At 54.2% G+C, this 19,930-nt stretch overlaps 1 protein-coding gene across 1 annotated transcript in view; it reads left to right on the plus strand.

The window, feature by feature from the left end:
• Nucleotides 1–19,930, plus strand: part of IGF2R (insulin like growth factor 2 receptor) — a 102,308-nt gene that overhangs the window by 60,065 nt on the left and 22,313 nt on the right. The window contains exons 20-32 of the mRNA XM_086316668.1: nucleotides 2,360–2,461; nucleotides 3,725–3,826; nucleotides 6,405–6,600; nucleotides 9,477–9,647; nucleotides 10,403–10,546; nucleotides 10,629–10,804; nucleotides 11,057–11,144; nucleotides 11,627–11,842; nucleotides 12,585–12,715; nucleotides 12,965–13,062; nucleotides 16,294–16,430; nucleotides 17,487–17,677; nucleotides 19,324–19,450. Coding sequence (XP_086172794.1) covers nucleotides 2,360–2,461; nucleotides 3,725–3,826; nucleotides 6,405–6,600; nucleotides 9,477–9,647; nucleotides 10,403–10,546; nucleotides 10,629–10,804; nucleotides 11,057–11,144; nucleotides 11,627–11,842; nucleotides 12,585–12,715; nucleotides 12,965–13,062; nucleotides 16,294–16,430; nucleotides 17,487–17,677; nucleotides 19,324–19,450 — 1,879 coding nt within the window. The remainder of the gene's footprint in view (nucleotides 1–2,359; nucleotides 2,462–3,724; nucleotides 3,827–6,404; nucleotides 6,601–9,476; nucleotides 9,648–10,402; nucleotides 10,547–10,628; nucleotides 10,805–11,056; nucleotides 11,145–11,626; nucleotides 11,843–12,584; nucleotides 12,716–12,964; nucleotides 13,063–16,293; nucleotides 16,431–17,486; nucleotides 17,678–19,323; nucleotides 19,451–19,930) is intronic.

Below are 19,930 nucleotides of genomic sequence, written 5' to 3' on the forward strand. Positions count from 1 at the left end.
TCTCCATTCTCCTCTGAACTCCCCTCCCACCCAACGTGGCCACTTACAGTTGAGCAGAGTCCCCTGTGCCACGACTCGGGTCCTTGTTGGTTATCCATCTTAAATACAGGAGTGTGTGCATGTCCCTTCAAACTCCCTAACTGTCCCTTCCCCCCGTCCTTCCCGCCTGGGAAGCCTAAGTTCATTCTCTTAAGTCTGTGAGTCCATTTCTCTTTTGTAAATAACTTCATTTACTGTGTCATTTCGTTTTAGAGTCCGCACGTAAGGGGTGTCTCACAATATTTCTCTTTCTCTGTCTCACTTCACTCATTCCCTGCTGGTTTTTAAAAAGCAATGTGGTAGAAGATATATCAGTATAACACAAAATTTACCATCTTAGCCATTTCTAGGTGTAGAGTTTAGTGGCATTGATGCTGTCACAGTGCTGTGGACCCATCACTGGGTCCATTTCCACCGTGTCCATTGTTATTCTAAACCTAATTGCTTTTTTTTTTAACCTGGAGTTTTACATTTACGATTGCATCACGTGTTTTTTGAGCAGTCACCGAGCCCTTCAATGGACGTGCAGTGGGGATGATAGAGGTGCTTCGAAAGGGTTAGTTGCAGCGTCCTCCACTTTGGTGGACATGTTACTGGCCCAGTGAGTCCATTCCACCTAGCAGGCGGGGGGCTCGGTCACTTCCATCCTAGTCATCTTACAGATGTCAAGTTCTCTCTGTCCTTTGCCAGCACACGATTTTTTTCCCAGGAGATCACATCTTAAGAGCTTAAGAAAGTTGCCCTGATAAGGGGAGGAGAAGGCTGGCGGGCTGAGCTCGGCTTGTACAAGCAAAGCTTCGCATAGCTAAGCCATAAACACACACTGATAAGCGTGAGCTGGGCTTCCCGAGTTCTGCTCTCAGCGCCAGGAAGGAATGCTGGCTGAGCAGCTGGGACCTCGCTGGCCGCCTCCGGGGCCCCTCCGAACCCCACCCTGGGCCCCTCTCTCCCCTCTGCTGGGCCTCATCCCCCTCCACTCCCCTCTCTGGAATCTCTTTGTGGTGGAAATACTGGACAATTCTAGGAAGCCCTCTCAGACCCTTATTTTTTTAGCTTCCCTGTGTCATCCTATTTGGACGGTGTTTTTCAGTTTTCACAGCGATTTCACGTTGTTACTGTATCCCTCAGCACCGGTCCACGGCCTGGTGCATTTCGTGGGCCCAGGCAACACGGAGCGAACAGAGAGCCACGTCTCCGGGGGTGCTGTGCTGCAATCCCCCCGGGCTCTTCACAGCCACGTGGTGGGGCCGCAGGGACAGGCGTGTTTGCAGTTCACCGTGGGTGATGCCGTAGCGGAGAGGGTGGGGAGGCGTGGGGACTAGCGGCTGTGTCCCCTTCCCCCGCGTGTCTGGCTGGGTGGCTCAGCTTCTCCATGACTCCCCTCCCCCCACCAAGTCCTCTGTCAGGGAGGGTGGCGGAGGTCCCCCCCTGAGACTGATCACACCCTGGGTGTCTGGCCGGCTGTGGAGACTGTGCCCGTGTGGGAGCTGATGCGGCTCATGTTCGAGCACACCTCACCCCGTCAGCCAGCCTTGCCTGGGTCCGCAGCGGCGTGGCTGTGCTCGTGTGCACCTGGCCCGTGGGCCCAGCTGTTCTGTGTCTGGGTGTAGTTGAGTTCAGTTCAGTCTCTCAGTCGTGTCCGACTCTTTGCAACCCCATGAACCGCAGCACGCCAGGCCTCTCTGTCCATCACCAACTCCCGGAGTTCACTCAAACTCATGTCCATTGAGTCAGTAGTGCTATCTGACCATCTCATCCTCTGTCGTCCCCTTCTCCTCCTGCCTTCAATCTTTCCCAGCATCAGGGTCTTTTCAAATGAGTCAGCTCTTCGCATCAGGTGGCCAGAGTATTGGAGTTTCAGCTTCAACATCAGTCCTTCCAATGAACATTCAGGACTGATTTCCTTTAGGATGGACTGGTTGGATCTCCTTGCTGTCCAAGGGACTTTCAAGAGTCTTCTCCAACACCACAGTTCAAAAGCATCAATTCTTCAGCGCTCAGCTTTCTTTATAGTCCAACTCTGGGTGTAGAATGGTGTTCAAAAGCGCAGTCTCAGACTCTGACCCAGATTTGGATCCCAGTTCTACCATTTACTCTTGGTGTGACCCCCAGGTAGATTAACTGGCATTCACGTGTAAGAGAGAGCAGTCTCCTTAGTAGGAAGGATGACATCCTCATCAGATGAGGCAGGTTAACTCCTCACCTGCTCCGCTGTATGTTAATCCACCGACTTGAATTCTTATTATCCCACTAGTGTTCTGGTGGTTAGAGCATGTTACATGGCCTTGAGTTGACTTGTATCCCGGATTTGGCCTTTCAGTATACCCATCCCATATTTTCTCTCAACTGGGAGTGTGTGGTCAGCTTCCTGTGGAACACGGCGGCAGCCTGTCCTATCCGAATCACCACGGACATAGACCAGGTACGGGTGGGGTCTTGGGCCCGCCCTTCTGGCCCCGCCCCCTCCCTCTGGCCCCACCCTTCCCTCCGGCCCCGCCCTGCATCCCGGCCCCACCCCTCCCTCTGGCCTCTTAATCCCTGCCTGGACAGCAGGCGTTTGGAAGGGGTCCTGTGTTCCCCGCCCTCTGCCCTGGCTCACCTCCCATCCTGGGATGAGAACCAGGACTTTCCTTCTGCTCCCCAGTTTCCCAGACCCCGCCCTCCCTCTCCCTCCCGCTGTGCCTCCGGCCTCACGGGGGCCCCGGGGCACTCTGCCACTGTGGGGACAGAGGCTTAATTTCACATCACGGCCACACCCGGGATGCGTCGGTGGCCCCTCGGCCGTAGGCTACAGCCCGGGTGGCTCACGTGGCGCTCGAGGTTTTCGCGCTCTGACCCCAGCCACGCCCCTGCCTCTGCCTTGCTTGCTGTCCTCACCTCCCTTTTCAAGTCTCCTCTGAGTGGCAGAGGTCCCCCAGAGGAGTGTACCCGGAGCATGCGGATGGGAGCCCACGGGCCCCTGCCCGCCGGCAGGGCTTTCTGAAGCCCCTGTGCCGGTCTTTGCGTAGGGTGGGCGGGGTGGAAAGAAGACCCGGGGAGGGGGCTCACTGCTCCTCCTAGAATTGGAGAGAGACAGGGAGTTATTTGTGGATCTCTCATGGACCTGTCTCTGATTTGGGTCCCCCTGATAGCTCAGTTGGTAAAGAATCCGTCTGCAATGCAAGAGAGCCCCGGTTCGATTTCTGGGTTGGGAAGATCCCCTGGAGAAGGGATAGGCTATTCCAGGGCTTCTCTGGTGGCTCAGATGGTAAAGAATCCACCTGCAATGTGGGAGACCTGGGTTTGATCTCTGGGTCAGGAAGATCCCCTGGAGAAGGGAAAGGCTACCCACTCTAGTATTCTGGCCTGGAGAATTCCATGGACTGTCTAGTCCACGGGGTGGCCAAGAGTCAGATACAACTGAGCGGCTTTCACTTCACTTATGATTCCTCACTCTTCCTCGGGGCTCAGCCGTGGTCTTGTTCGGGTGAATACAGCAGTCTCAGGGTCTCAGGGGAGGGTGGCACCGCTGAGCTTCTGTCCCACCTGGGGCGCCTCAGATGCGGCACCAAAGGGGGCCATGAGCTCGCCCGGGGCTGCTTCTCCTATGGGGTCAGTGCCAGACAGGCGTGGGCGATGCTCTGTCCCTGCCATGTCCTCCGGGACTGGGTTTGAATGTGCTTCTTCGCCCCTTTCATTCCCGCAGGTCTGCTCCATCAAGGACCCCAACAGCGGGTACGTGTTTGATCTGAACCCACTGAACGATTCCCGAGGATACGGGGTCTCGGGCATCGGGAAGACGTTTCTGGTAAGACTTGCGGGGTGCACTCTGATTTGCCTTGGAAGGATGGGAGGAGGCACAGAGCTCACCCTCATCTCGTGACAGGGGAGGCAGGTGTCCTTAGGAGCCTCCCAGGGCACGGATGGCAGCCCTCGCCCAGGAGGAGGCAAGGAGTCCAAGTGTAAGTGGAGATGAGGTGAAATCCTTGCCCCTCCTGCTCTGCAGATGGGAACTAGGAACAGAAGATGGGCTGCTCCTGGTCCTGGCCCTACATCTGGCCTGGTGGTCCCAGGCCAGCAGCATGCACATGGCCTGCGAACTTGTGGCCAGGGCAGCATCTCAGGGGTGGGGCCCAGCAGGCTGGTTCTCATGCCCACTGGGGTTTCGAGTCCCTGGTCAAAAGGAAATGTTGATCATGCTTGCCTGTAAAAGGGAGACGAGCTGATGGCGTGCTCCAGAATCTTCAGACAGCCCTTCCTTTGTGGGCGGCCCTGGCAGTATGTCTGGAGCAGCGAAGAGGAGAAACTCTACTTAGTGTGTTCCATTATAAACTAAGCACTGTTGGACAGAGAGAGGTTTTTAAAAATCTGTATTTTGGTTTAACTTTTCCTAGCAGAACCCACGCTGGAAGAAGAGAGTAACCTTTGAAGCGGGGATCTCATCCCAAAGGAAGCTGGGATGAGAATGTCATAAAACCAGTACGGGGGTGGGGGGGCATTGTAGGCACAGCGCATGTGGGAGGGCATGCAGGTTCCTCTGGAGCCTCGAGACCCCCAGTGGGGCTTGTCACCGACACATGGCGGGCTTGTCAGCCAGCAGCACGGTACTCGTGGTGCCTCCCTTCCCCACCCCCTCTCAGAAGTTGCCGCCCTAGAGTTTGGTTTGTAACAGGTTGTAATAGGTGACTGCAGTGTATTTGGCTGCCTGTGTGAGTGCGAGAGGCAGACAGGAACTTCAAGATCGAGCCCCTTAGGGGATTTGTCAGAAGAGGTAAGTCCCCTGGAGGACTTGCCCGAGGAGGTGAGCCTGGAATAACATGCCAGACAAGATGACGACCTCTGTCGGGGCCATGCTGGAAGAGGTGATCCCGTGGAGAACCAGCCAGAAAGGCTCTTCTGTGCGGTGGCTGGGGGGCAGGAGGAGGTGACGGGTGCAGGGTCGCAGACAACAGGGACAGGCTCTGGATGACGGTAGTGGTGGGGTGACCAGGCTCCCGGGAGCCAGGGCGCTGGGCTTTGTGCTGCCAGCAGGGCCTCGGACAGCACCGCCCACCAGCCGACTACTTGGCGTTGCATCTTGGCACCTGGCCCTGCAGAGCTGGGCCGCCACGTGTCCTCCTGCTGGCTGTGTGCTTCTGTGGCCGCGCAGCCCACGTGGCTGCAGGCCATCGGCCTGGGTGTGTTCTCCTGTGGCTGTTTCTTAGATAGGAAACTGTGATCTTAAGGAAAGACTCTGTGTGTATGGAGATCTTAACTTTGTGTACATTGTCCATAAACACGGACTGGTGATAGAGAAATCTGTCTGTGTCTCACACCCAAGAGCAAGTTACGCTTCATTCTGTCAACTGCTGGATTTAAGTGGAACGGTGTCAGTAGCTTCGAGAGATACAGGGCCAACACAGTACTGTAAAGCCATTATTCTCCAATTAAAAGTAAAAAAGAAATACAGGGGTATCTGCTTTTTCCAAATTTGGATGCATCTAATTACGTTTAGATTTGATTAACAATTCAGGTTTGGGGAGAAAAATCAAATTTTAATTAATTTTTTGACAATAATGAATCATTTCTAAAATGTCTACTAGTATATAACTGAATAACAGTCTTTATCTAGTGTAAATGGATAAATCATTACATAAAAGGGGACCGGATAAAAGGTTAAATAACGTGCAGTTTTCTGTGTCATATCTTATGGATATAAACTTAGAGCAAGAATTTTCAGGAACATTGTTAGATTAGTATTAAGCAGGTTAGGAATGTGTGGGAATCGATCATGTTGGCAAATCTTACCTGTACTTTTTCTAAATGAAACGAGTTATGTGTATTATATAATACACATGTCTATTCACATATACCTGTAAAACACACATATGTATATTCACATATATCACATTCATATGTGACTTCATAAAGCCATACGAAGGTTTTTCCAGAATTTCAGAATGTTTAAAACAGTTTTTCAGAACATAAAACAGGTTTTTACACAACAAAAACCTTTTATTTAAATAAAAACAACAGGGGTATCCCATTATATTTACTTTTTAATGTGACTTCAGCCATATGTGCTTTTCCTATTACAATCAAAAATACTGCAACATTCTGGCTATATATATTGGCATATATTGTTGCATGCAGACTGTCTCATACATTTAAAGATACAGGGCTGTCTAAACCATTAGAGGCAGTTTATGGGCATTGCTGTTTGGGCTTTGGTTTTTGCCTTATGTACTAGCTTTAGGATTTAATTGCCCAGACGTGGCAGATTGGTCATTTGCGTGATATTGAAGAGTAGCAGCTGTTTGGCAGGGCAGGGTTTGCGTTGCGGGGTTGTGTCTGCGGTGGGTCACGCAGCCTGAGCTGGTGTGCGGTTCTCGCCCTCTGGCCTGCAGTTCAACGTGTGTGGTGAGATGCCCGCCTGTGGCACCCTGGATGGGAAGCCAGCTTCCGGCTGCGAGGCAGAAGTCCAGATGGACGACATGAAGACCCTGAAGCCGGGCAGGCTGGTGGGCCTGGAGAAGAGCCTGCAGCTGTCCACTGAGGGCTTTATAACCCTGAACTACACGGGGCTTCCTTCCCACCCCAACGGTGAGCTCAGATCCCTGTTGGTTTAGTGACTCACCAGCGTCCTGGTGGTTTTGTGACTGTCGACCTTTCCAAGAGTAACGTGCGCGTCCGTAGACGCTCCGGGTCTGGCTGCCCTCTGGCCTCACGTGCATCGTGCATGCCTGGCCTCCAGGGTGTTTCCCCAGCCCCTGAGTGCATTCTGCAGCCGGAGGGTCCCAGGCTGCTGGGTTCTGTTCACACCCGCAACCCCCAGCATCTTCCCCCAGCGGCTGCTCTGATAAGAAAGTGTTCACTTGGCCTCTTGTCCCCTGTTTTTCAGATATTGAAGTGATGGGTGAAGATAATAACAGTTTTGCCATCTTTACTGGGTTCTCATTTCTGTTCCTTCCTGCAGCTGTGACTGTAAACAGATAGTTGCTGTTTTGGTGTCGTCAGGTGTGATGCTGAGTGTGAGAGCCCTGGGGGACGGTGGTGGTGGAGTAGCAGCTGCCGTGCACGCGTGCTGGCCGCCGCCTGCTGGTCCCACGCGGAGGTGCTGTGTGTGCTGAACTGCTTGGTTCTCCACCAACCCCAGGCCCCTCATTCTTGGCGTATGTGCTTCTTAACCACCTCCTGGCGTCCCAGGTGATGAAGGCCCAGAAGGCCTCGCGCCCTGGACAGAGAGCCAGTACTGGGAGCCAGGTCTCTTGCTTCTAATCCTGGTTCTGCCGACAGACACATTTATTCAGTGTTGCGGATCAGAGGACCCCAGAGGTGCCCCCCACACACACAGTCCAGGGCCATGCAGCTGGTAATGAGCACAGCTGAGGTCGGAACCCACATGGTCTGACTTCTGGACCTGCGCACTTCTCACTGCACTGGGGTGGGCTCAGGAAGGGGCATTTGTGTGATGTCTGGTGCCCAAAATAACGGGCTGTCTGAGTCCATGTCAGAGGGAGCCAAGATCCGGAAGGGAGTGGGGATGGCTCTGCCAGTCTGCAGTCGTCAGCTCGTGCTGTGCACCCTGCCTCAAGCTGACAGATCCATTAACACACCGGGAAGAGGACTGTAGGGTGTTGAAAGGCTGATTTCAGGATTCCTGGGAAGGGGGCTAAAAATCAGGGGTCTTCTTAACTTCGAGGACAGAAGACCTGGGTCTGGGGGCTGCTGTTGGGTCTATGAAGGGTTGGCCTAGAAAGGGAATTGCTCTCATTATGCCTCATTTGTTGGGGAGGATTCAGACACAGACGGATGATTTTAGTCTGTTCGTAGAGCCCAGGGGGACGGGAATCCTTTGCTTTATAGATGTAAACTTTTTCACCTCTGGGTCCAAAGAGTCAGCTGCTCACTCACCTCAATATCCAAAAAGAAATGTGCTTCACTCTTGTTTTTTATTGATATTTTATTAAAAAAAATTTTTTTGGCCACCCTGTGTGGTACGTGGGGTCTTAGTTCCCCAATCAGGGATTGAATGCACGCCCTCTATGGTGTAAGTTCAGAATCTTAACCACTGGACCATCAGAGAAGTCCCTTCCGTCTTGTTTATAATTCTCTTTGTTTCCAGTTCCAGGGTACTGTTTAAAAATGGGATAGATTAGGCATCTATGTATCCTTTTTTGTGTGTCCTAATTTGGAAAATGACCCCACTGTTTAATAATGAACTAGATTAGACATTTATGTGTATGTGTGTGTATATATACATATATATTTTTTACCCTAATTTGGAAAACGACCCTTTGTCTCTTGCGGGGTTATCAGTGTGGTCGTGTGGCTGACAGCCGCTGACGTTTCTCTGCTGGGTTGGGATCCAGGCGCCAGCAGCCCCCCGGGGGTGCAGCGCACGTCTGACCTTAGAGCTGTGTTGCTCCAGGCTTGTCCCTCCCTCTCCCTCCGCTTCAGTGTCCTCCCTTGAAAACCAGGCATCTCTGGGGGCCACTGCGGGACTCAGTGACATGGTAATGACTCTGGGGCTCTTCCCTCCGTGGAGCCTCTGCCCACGCGGTCCCCTCCCCGCAGGAGCCTCCATGTTGGCTGTGCCACCTCCACTTCCTCCCTGCCCGCCTCCCCAGTGGTCTGTGCTCGGCTCCGCAAGTCGAGTGATGTTCGAAGTGTTGGGTTGTATCACTCCTGGCTTAGACCACCCCCTCCTGGCTCAGGGTTCCCCGTGTGCCCAGAGCAGCAGCCAGGCCTGTCCAGTGGCCACGGGAGCCCTGCTGCTCTTGCTCGGGCCCCTCTGACCTCCTGCTCCTCGACCAGGCAGGCCCACCCTCCCCATCTGAGCCCTCGTCCTTGGTGTTTCCCGCTGCTCACGGCAGTCTCCGTTCTAGACAGCCAGGCGGTTCTTTTCTTCCCTTCTGCAGGGTTGGGGTCAGATGGCACCTTCCAGTGAGCCCAGCCATCGTGCCTTGTCCCCCCCCTGCCAAACCCTGGGGTTTCTCAGCCCCATCCTGCAGTGTCTTCCTGCATTTCCATCTGTCCTGCCGAGGCTGCATGAAGTCTGCTCACTGTCAGGGCGCTGAGCAGCCTTGAGGGTCAGCTCCCAGGAGAGCGAGTTTTTTTCTGTTTCTCTCACTCCTGTGTGTAGTATGAATGTAGTAAACATTGTTGAATAAACCCTTGAAGGAGAGTGGTGGTTTTCTAGTGTTTGGGTGGATAAATGGATGTAGTGCTCTCATCCTTGGAATAGAGGAATGCCAAGACACCGTGCTCATGGTGTGAACCTTCCTTACGAGGGTCACTGTCCCAATGAGTGTGACCTCTTCTTAGCTCAGGTCCCTGGAACAGATTGGGTGCTGAGACACTGTCTTAGCAGATGAGCCTGGAGGCTCATGTCTGGGCACGCTGTCCCAGTGAGCCGTGTGTGTCTGGCGACGCTGTGGTCACTGCTGTTTCTCAACAGTCTGGCCTTCTGTTCCCAGGGAGGGCTGATGCCTTCATCATCCGCTTCGTCTGCAATGACGACGTTTACCCAGGGACACCCAAGTTCCTGCACCAGGACATCGACTCTAGCCTGGGGATCCGGAACACTTTCTTCGAGTTTGAAACCGCGCTGGCCTGTGTACCTTCTCCGGTAGATTGCCAAGTCACAGGTGAGACTGGTTGGAAGTGTGTGTGCGTGCCTGTGAGCATATGTGTGTGTATATGTGCGTGTGTGTGTGTTTTATTTTCAGGCAGCATGACATTTGTGTTACATGTTTCCCTTGAATGATGCTTAGAGTTGTAAAACTTCTCTTGAAGTGAATCTGGGTTCATGGTTTTGAGCTATCGTTTGGGATCAGAAGCTACTTACGAACAAAGAAGAAAACTAAGGGGGGAAAAATCAAGTGCACTGTTGGAGCTCCTTACTGGAGGGAGAAGAGGATAAGAGGATAAAGTTCTGAAAGGGGTCCCCGATTCTGAGCTGGATCCTCACTCTTTGTCGCGGCCCCCACCTCCTCAGCCGTGGTGCTCTGTTGTAACAGCTGGTTTCTTTGGTTGGTTGTTTCTGTGTTGGAATTAAAAGAAATTTTTAAAATTAGGAATCACTAAAGTTTTAATTAATTTTTTTTTACTTAAAAAAAGTTTGTCTGTGGCACATAGCGTGTGGGATCTTAGTTCCTTGCCCAGGGGTCGAACTCTGCATTGGAAGCGCCAAGTCTCAACCGCGGGGCCGCTGGGGAAGTCCCGTCGTGGCAGTTTTGAGCGTCAGGGCTGGTGCATGTTTCTGCAGGAGATGCCTGTCGGCTTCCTGTGGGTCTGCTCATTTCTGTTACGAGTGTTAAGTTCCTGCCTCCTTAAGGGGTTGAAAGGTGGTGTCCAGAGCTACCAGGAGGGCAGGGCTCTGCAGTGCTCCCGTGTATTTCAGACCCCGCCGGGAACGAGTATGATCTGAGTGGCCTGAGCAAGGCCAGGAAGCCGTGGACCGCGGTTGACACGTTCGATGAGGGGAAGAAGAGGACCTTCTACCTGAGCGTGTGCACGCCTCTCCCGTACATTCCCGGCTGCCACGGTGCGTGCCGTGCCCTAGACTCGCGTTCACCTGGCCTTCCTCCCCTCCCGCCACCTTCAACGCTGTCTCCTGGCCCTTGTAGGCACCGCTGTGGGGTCCTGCCTGGTGACGGAAGACAGCAAGTTGAACCTAGGCGTCGTGCAGATCAGTCCTCAGGTGGGCGCCAACGGGTCCCTGAGCCTCGTCTACGTCAACGGGGACAAGTGCAAGAACCAGCGTTTCTCCACCAGGATAAACCTCGAGTGTGCCCACACAACGGTGCGTGTCCGTGCAACCTCCTTTCCGCCTCCCCCAGACTCCAGGCCTTGCATCTGATGTTGAACTTGCCGGAGTGTTGGGGGGTTTTAGGCTGTTGATGGGATTGGACCAGAATGTCCTGGTCTGGTGTGTTTCCTGAGGGCTGTCCATGTACTTCTCTCATGGAGGTGAAGAGTTGCGTGTCCATCCTGCTACCTTCTGACTCCCTTCTTAAGTGGATGAGCATGTGCTGAGCGCTGGTTTCCGTTGCAGGGCTCCCCGACCTTTCAGCTCCAGAACGACTGTGAGTATGTGTTTCTCTGGAGAACCGTGGAAGCCTGTCCCGTCGTGCGTGCGGAAGGTAAGACCTGGCCCCGCCCACCTAAGTTGTGAAAGTTGATGTAGGGCGTGCTCTGATAGCATCTTAGATGTGAAGACTTGGGCGTGATCTCGAGACGCCTATGTATTTATTAGTGGATGGATAGCTTCTTGTCCTTGAATTTTCCACTCCACTCCATTGTTCCCTTCACCAGGGACATTTTCCTCCCCTGCTGGGTCGATGGGCTGTTGGCGTCTCACACTTGAGAGCGTGAACGTGAGGTTTGATTTTAAGTGGATCTTCCTTCCTCCGGTGACCTAAGCTTTTCTAGAAGACTGTGGGCAGCTTGTCTTATGCATACAAGCCAGAAGGAGAGAAGGTGGAAATGGTATTTAAGGCCTGTTTTAAGACAGTACTTAGCTGATTAAAGGTTGCAGAAGTTTTGCCTGAAGGGGTGTGTGTGTGTGTGTGTGTGTGTGTGTGTGTGTGTGTGTCATTGCCCTTCCCCTCTCACGTTCTTGCAGGAGACTACTGCGAGGTGAGAGACCCAAGGCACGGCAACCTGTATAACCTGATACCTCTTGGTCTGAACGACACTGTCGTGCGGGCCGGCGAATACACCTATTACTTCCGCGTCTGCGGAGAGCTGACATCCGGCGTCTGCCCAACCAGTGACAAGTCCAAGGTCATCTCATCATGCCAGGAAAAGCGGGGACCCCAGGGATTTCAAAAAGTGGCAGGTACTGTGGTTTTCTTCCTTCTCTTCTTGGAATTCCGTATTTAAGTATGGAATTCCACATTTAAGATGATAGATTATATCTTGTGTTTTAAGATCTAAAGACGGTATCTTTCTTGAAAAAGAAGTACATCTGCTGTGTCCTGGTAAAACAGCGTGTTAGCGATGTTTCTGGTTTCACAGGACACACGCTGACGCGTGTCGTTAAGAGCTTATTTCATTCTTACTTAGCGACACTGGTTAGTTCTCAGCTCATATTTCTTCTTTTTTATCCCAACTTTGGGACCCACTGGACTACTGGTAGGTGCTCTGGGGTGGTACTTTGTAGAACAGAGACGAAGGGCACGTGTCTGGTACTGGGCTGGGCCGTGAAACTGGTAGGGCAGACTGTCGGTCCTCACGCTCTCTCAGCAGCTGGGCAGGTGGTGATGCACTTACGACTTTTTTACAAATCATGAAGTAGCTGGCAGAGTGAGTCCATGGGCCTCCCTGAGGAGCCGGCATCCTCTGAGCTCATCAGGTCAAGGAGTGTCTGCGTGGCATCTATCTGTTGGTCTGTGGTCTGCGTGTCTGTTGGTCTGAAGGTCACGGCCTGGGGTGAGAGGAGGCCTGGTTCAAGGAGCTGGCGGGCCTGGCGTGCTTGGTCTTGTGGGGGTTTGTTCAGGGTATGCGATGGGCCGCGTCTGTGCTGACCGGCCGGGGCCTTCCTGAGCCCATCCTCACATCCCTGGCTGCTTCTTCGGCAGGTCTGTTTAATCAGAAGCTGACCTACGAGAATGGGGTGCTGAAGATGAACTACACCGGGGGCGACACCTGCCACAAGGTGTACCAGCGTTCCACCACCATCTTTTTCTACTGCGACCGCAGCACGCAGGTGGTGAGTGCACTCAGGGCGGGACTTCGCCCTGGCTTTGCTGCCTTGTCTTTCATAAAACGAGCCTGCTCTTACTGTCTCGTGCAACCTCCTGGTTAAACCTAGTTCAAGTGTGTGATTTACAGACTCAGTGTTCAAAACCTCGATCAGTTTTGTCTCAAGCTTAATGAGCAGGTCTGTCCCTTCCGATATGCGTCCTAAGCACCGGCCACCCAGGGTTTCCCGTTTCACATCTCGTCTCTGCCGTTGCAGCCCGTGTTTCTCCAGGAGACGTCCGATTGCTCCTACCTGTTTGAGTGGCGCACGCAGTACGCCTGCCCACCCTACGACCTGACCGAGTGTTCGTTCAAGTAAGTCGATGGGGCGTTGACTCTCGGGGGGCAGTCCGGTTTACACGGTAATACTTTGCTTCAATAGTGGCCTGTGGGGACGGGGAACTAGATTAGGTGAGTACTCTAGGCTTTAGTTCTGCATATTAAACTCTTGGATCGCTCTTGGCTTGGGTCCTTTGCTTCTTGGGTTTTAGGTCCTCTGTTCTGTATTCTTTTTTGTTGGAGTGTATCCTCCTGTACTGTGGAGAGGTTGGGTAGCAGAGGACCCATGCAGTGTCTGAAAATGCCACTGACTTGCTCTCAGATCTGATTAGCTGGGACTAGGATTACGACAGAGTCAAATTAGGTTTCCTTCAATTTTGAAGGCCTTGTCCCATTTCCAACAAGAACCATGCACATTTGGTGAAAAAGTTTGTTGCTCATCTTCTATGAGTTTTTACTCCATTCTGGAATATTTTCTGAATTTAAAAAAAACGATCCTTTGGAAAGTTTTATTTTAAATTTCACATAAGTCCTTCTAATTATCTCTGAGGATATGGATTCTAATTTTTGTTTTCTTTTAAAAAAATCTCATCACACTTTCCCTGAGTTATAATCCATTTTCTTTTAGTGGTTGCCTTACACATGTAATTTTGATTTAACAGGAAGCTAAAGTTGACCCATAGCTCTACCCACCCCTCCAACCATGAAATAATAGAGAATGTTTTAGCACCAAACACACTCTCCCAAACTCCACAGGATTGTGGTCTAGTGTTTTAGTTCTGACTTATTTTTTTCCTTCTCACATAAGTTGTAAGTTGTGGTTTTAAAAAATACTCATTGGTTGTTTGACTATATAAATTTCTTCCCTTTGCAAAGGAAAAGAAATATCTCTGTTTCTTTGGCTTACTCTTCCTTTTTGCATTGCGCCCTTTCCTTTCGACCTAATTTTCATTCTCTAAGTGCTCTGTTTGTATAATGCTACGCAGCATGCTTGTTTGCAGATTGCTTGCCTCTGGTCTCTGTTGGGGTAAGGAGTTTGTATCAGGATGTCCCACTTGGGACTGGGAAGGAATTAGTGCGTCTTCCGACGCTGGCTTCTCAGGCTGTTGGAGCTGGTCCTGGGGTCCACGCGCACCGTAACACTGCCTGGTGGTCCTGTACCAGTAGGGAGTGTGTGGCGTTAATCTTGGCCTTCATGTGAAAGGGCTCAGTTTTATCACCACTCACTTGGCACAGAAGCCCAGGTGAATGCTTCTGCGTGTGTGCACCAGCCCTTGGGAGGTGAGCCATCTCGGGTTGCTGTTAGAGAGTCTGGCCTTTCAGTCCTAGCTTCATTATCAGGTAGATAACCTGCCTTTTCTGTACATGTTCTCTTGGGTTTGTTCTGTGGTCTCAGTCTGTTTTGCTTACGCATGGCTTTGTTATTTATGTTGCTTGGAAGGGGGTACTTCCTAAAACTGAAGATGTATGCCTGTTACTCAGTTAGGAATATTTTCAGTGACTGCATTTTTGAAGGTTGCCTTTTGTTGAGGGCCTTTTATTAATCATATCTTAACTTCGCCTGTCGTATGCACTGTATATTTTAAGTGTCTTTTTTACCTGTTTCTGTACCGCATTCTGTTTCCGTGGATCCATTTCCCGTTAACTGGCTCTCTCATCAGCTGATGCGATCTGCTCTTCCACCTGCTCGTTGTCTTTTGATTTTCATGACTGAGTTCTGTTTGGTACTCTTTCTCATTTCTTCTCTCCACTCCACCCCCCTTTTATTATAGTTGCAGTTTCTTCTTTTAGGTCTTTAACCGTTTACAGTAAATCTCTATCCGTTCTATGGAGTTCTTGAGGATCAGCTTCTGCAAATGTCTGTCTCCCACAGATGCCGATGTTAATGCCAGCCCCATCCCTTCACTCATCCCATTAATGGTCCCTCAGCTTTCAAAGTACCTAGAGTTCTGTCTTCCAGAAGCAGCACCAACCCCCTCCGCCCCCCGTTTCGACCATCCCCGTCTCCCCCTGCATGGGTGCAGCGGCCCCTCAGTGATCCCCTGGCCACCGTGGACTGGCCCTGCACAGGGGTTAGAGGTCTTATTAGACGAGATCAGGTGTGTGTTCAGAGTGGTATGGCCGTAGACCAGAGTGGTCCTGGGAGGTTGTAAGTCAGCCCAGGCCAATGTCGTTGCGGCCCCGTGATGCGATGAAGCCCCTGTGTCGTTTGGAGCTACCAGCTGAAGTCGTCTGGTGGGCTGGAACACCCCCCGCCCCGCTGCCAGCCTCAGCTCCCACTGTGCCATGGCTCCTGTCTGCTCTGCTCCGTCCACACAGGGCCCCGTGTTTTCCTGTGGACACCCTGGCGTTCTGTGCCCCAAGCTCCTGGTTCCCACTGCTCCCTCTGCCCGGTTCCCTGTGGGGCAGGCTCTTCCGCATCATCCTAAGCTTATTCAGAGATGGCCTTCTCAGAAAGGCCTTCTCTGGCCACTGTCTAAAAATCTCACTTCCTCTTTCCCCTCCCAAACTTCATATTCCTTCCCTGCCTTATTTTTTCTCTGTACTCTGATTACCATCTGTTCTACTGTACATTAAAAAAAAAAAAAAATACCTGTGGCCTCTCCAGTCTTCATAGGATGGGCGATTTTTATCCGTTTCCATCAACACCACCCGCCTTTGGCATGTAGTTTTGAACAAGTGGCTGATTCTGGTCTCCCCAGGTGAAGTGGTGTCTCTGGCCGCCCTGTGTCCCCACCTGACTCGGGCCCCTGGGCAGGCTGAGTGTCTTTCTCAGCCTTGACTCTGCACCCGGCGGAGGGCTGACTCTCAGTACCTGTCCCTGCCTGGGGTTCGTGCAGAAAGTAAACTTTCTCCAGGGAGGTCAACGCCAGCTGCATTTACTTCGGGAACCGCTGGGGGCCTCGGGCTTGTTCAGCAGGTGGCCTGACCGGGATGCCCTGGGCGCCGCGTGTGTCAGCCGTCTGTGTACCCCTGTCTCCTGACTGCCCTCAGCAGGGCGCGCACTTACACTTTGCTTTTTCTGTTGTTGTTGAGTACATAATCTCGTTGCACCAAGGCTTGGCGTTTCCTGAGCTCAGGCTGTGTCGTTGCTGATTCCGCCTGGAGCTGGAGACCCCAGGGGTCAAGTCCAGCCTCTGGTAGGGTCTGGTGCCCTGGGTGTCAGGAGTACACTCCTCCTGTGCACTGAGCCTTTCCAGCCGGGGTGCTCAAGCCTGAATCGGAATCCAGCTGCACCTCACCAGGGCGCTTTTTCCTTCCCTGCAGAAACGAGGCTGGGGAAACCTACGACCTCTCGTCTCTGTCGAGGTACAGCGACAACTGGGAGGCTGTCACGGGCACAGGGTCCACCGAGCACTACCTCATCAACGTGTGCAAGTCCCTGTCCCCGCAGGCTGGCTCAGGTGAGCGGGGGGCGCGCGGGCTCGGGGCTCGTAGGGAGTTTGTGGGGGAGAGAGGGAGTCAGGACGGATTCTTCGAAGTCATGTCACTCTCTGACATGGGAGTCGGGACACATTAGCCCGGAAGTGGAAGGAGGACTTGCGGGTCTTGATGACCAGGCCCTGGTGTGGTCCAGGGTAAGTCAGTGCTGAAGGCGTGCTGGGAGCGTGAGGACCTGTTTGAAGTGTCAAGAGACGGAGGTAGTGGGAGGTAATCACGGTGGTGGGTGGTTCTCAGCCAGGGCAGGAGATTGGAAGGCGGCGAATGGCCATGTGGCCACACACCCTTTGTATTTACTGACAGTAAAGTGGGTGGGGGTCCTGGTACGATGCACCCAGACCCTTGGTGCCAGTGATGAGGCGAGAGCTGGTTGGACCCAGGGGACCAGGAGCAGCAACCTGGAGTGACCCCGATGCCCCCCTCGGCCTGCTGGGGTCCTGCAGACGGAGCTTGTTCTGTCTCCCTGGCAGGTCTATGCAGCCCACTCACATCCTGAGTGATTTTTCTCTGCTGCATGCGGTGTGGCCGTGGCCACTTCCCTGTTTTGTGTGCTGGCCGCCTGGTGACCCCACACTCTCAGTCCATGAAGTGGGGCCCGCCCGTTCTTTCCCCAGGCAGGTGACTCAGACATTTCCAGGACTGGGGAGTTGGCGCAGTTCTTGGTGACTTCTGAAATAAAGATAGCACGTGGACATAGGCCATTCACAACGTCCCCTGGGCTCAGTCTGGGTGTTCTTAGCTTCATCCCATTTGGGGGTCAGAAAAACTGAGGCTGTCCTGTCCTGAATTCTCCTGACTCTCCACATCTACCCCCCCCCCAGTCCATCTGCAGTAAATTAATGTTTCATGCCACGAGAGCTCGTGGTGTCATCAGCATCTGACTTAAACAATGGGAACCACTGGTATTTTGGAGTGATTGTTAGAGTCAGAGTGTCGCGTGCCAGACGTTAGGTGCCTTGTGAGTCCTAGTCTGGAAAGCGGCCAATGGTCGCTCTTAATCGTCTCTGCTTGTGCTACAGATCCGTGCCCTCCGGAGGCGGCCGTGTGTCTGCTGGGCGGCCCCAAGCCCGTGAACCTGGGCAGGGTGCGGGACAGTCCTCAGTGGAGCCAGGGCTTGACCCTCCTGAAGTACGTTGATGGTGACTTGTGTCCAGACCAAATTCGGAAGAAGTCAACCACCATCCGCTTCACGTGCAGCGAGAGCCACGTGGTGAGTGACCCAGCTGTGTCCACCCTGGCGTGGGTCCTGAGTCAGCAGGACTGACGTCTCACTTCCTTCGGGTGCATGGTGAAGCCCTCAGGGTGACCCGGCCTAACAGGGGACGCAGGCAGTGCGGCCTTGGGCCTGTGGTCCTGGGTGCCCACCCTGGCAATTCAACTTCCAGAGTTAGGGGCTCCCCTGGTGGCTTAGTGGTCGAGGATCTGCCTGCAATGTGGGAGCTGCGGGTTCAGTCCCAGGACTGGGAAGATCCCCTGGAGAAGGGAATGGCTACCCACTCCAGTATTCTCGCCTGGGGAATCCCATGGACAGAGGAGCCTGGCTGGCTACAGTCTGAGGGGTTGCAAAGAGTCCGACATGACTGTGTGACTCATCATTGTCAAAGTCTGACTCAGCCCCCTGGAGGCTGGAGAGAGAACTGCCGTTTGCCAGCCTGCCCCTCATCTTCGGGGGTAAAAACGGCAGGTCGGCAGACCTGGTTCCAAGCCAAGCTCTCCCGCTTCCTGACCGTGCACCCCAGTCCCTTCATCCCTCTCAGCTGGTCACCCGTTACCAACACGAGCTCCGGCGAGGGTAGAGAGGAGAGACCGGAGGCTCCGGGCCCCGTTGCTGGCTTGTGGTTGGTGCATGAGAGCCGGAGTCTTGTCTCATCTCTGGGCAGTCCCTTCCCCAGAGGGTTGGTCTGTGCAGTGTGGAGGTGGGTGCAGAATTAATTGTCTTCCTGAACTGTTTTTTTTTTTTACTGTGGGGACAAGTCCATCTGCGAGATGAAGGTGCTTTTGTGGGAGATGTGGGTTGTGGCTATGGGCCATGAGGACAGGCTGAGCTAGCCCACTCAGTGTCATTGTCTAGCTGCGTGTGGCCAGAATTGGTGGTGGGGGAGCCCCAGGGAGAGCCTCCTGGGGGCCTGAGGCCTGCCCCCCTGGACGGGGTGGATGCTGAGGTTCTCCTCTGGAGACTATGCGGAGGCTGAGCCTGGACCCCCAAGCTCCTGGGGTGCAGACACTCTGGGCCCCCATAGACTCCCTGTGTGACTGAGCGGAGAGGCTCATGGCTGAGCAGGACAGGTGAGGGGCCCCAGGGGGCTCTGCATGCGGGTGCCCGGGTCTGGGTTATCTGGGGAGAAGGGTCCTGCTGCACCAGGCTGGCCTGAGCCACGTGGACGAGGCACGTCCGGAAGGCGGGGAGTCTCCTCGCCTGGGCGGTGCGGGGTCGGTCGGTTCTCAGTTGTCACTAGTCCTGGAGGCGCTTCCCCTTTTGTTCCCGTAACAAACTTCAGTTCCGGTTTTTAGAGCATGACCGCGGGTTTCCTCATTCATGACTCATGGTGGCCCTCTGCTCATCCTTTGCCTGCCCGTCCCCTGCGCCCCGTCTCACTGCTTGGCTGCAGGGACACACCCCTGGCCCCTGCGTGGATATCAGGCCTCGTCTCGTCCGTGTGTGTCAGGGCCCTCGGGGGCGTCTCCGGAGCAGACACTGACCCCTTGCTTTTTCTGAACCTGCCTCTGTCCCACGAAGACCCCGGGACGGATGAGTCACAGGCGGCGCAGGGGAGCTCCTGTTGACGGGGGTCGGCGCTGTTCCCAGGTCCGCCCTGTGGCCCGTTGGCAGCCGCCTTTGTCTTTGCTCGTTTCTAGAACTCCAGGCCCATGTTCATCAGCGCGGTGGAGGACTGCGAATACACCTTCTCCTGGCCCACGGCCGCTGCCTGCGCGGTCAAGAGCAACGTGCACGACGACTGCCAGGTCACCAACCCCGCCACGGGTGAGTGAGGGGCCCCGCCGGCCTCCCCGCCCTGCCCCTGCATTGAGGGACCCCGCCGGCCTCCCCGCCCCGCCCCTGCAGTGAGGGACCCCGCCGGCCTCCCCCACCCCGCCCCTGCAGTGAGGGACCCCGCCGGCCTCCCCCACCCCGCCCCTGCAGTGAGGGACCCCGCCGGCCTCCCCCGCCCCGCCCCTGCAGTGAGGGACCCCGCCGGCCTCCCCGCCCCGCCCCTGCAGTGAGGGACCCCGCCGGCCTCCCCCACCCCGCCCCTGCAGTGAGGGACCCCGCCGGCCTCCCCCGCCCCGCCCCTGCAGTGAGGGACCCCGCGGGCCTCCCCTGCCCCTGCAGTGAGGGACCCGCCCACCCCACCCCCGGCATGATGAGAGGCCCCGGATGAGGTTGAGAAGCAGGCAGTGTCCTGTCTGGAGGGTGCACGTTGGCCTTTTGTGCCAGTTCTGCGGGCTGCTGTTGACTCGGGAC

The sequence above is a fragment of the Bos grunniens genome, chromosome 9 (assembly GCF_055505025.1).
Source record: "Bos grunniens cultivar Pamir isolate PY7600 chromosome 9, Bosgru_T2T1.0, whole genome shotgun sequence".
Taxonomy (NCBI): Eukaryota; Metazoa; Chordata; class Mammalia; order Artiodactyla; family Bovidae; genus Bos; species Bos grunniens.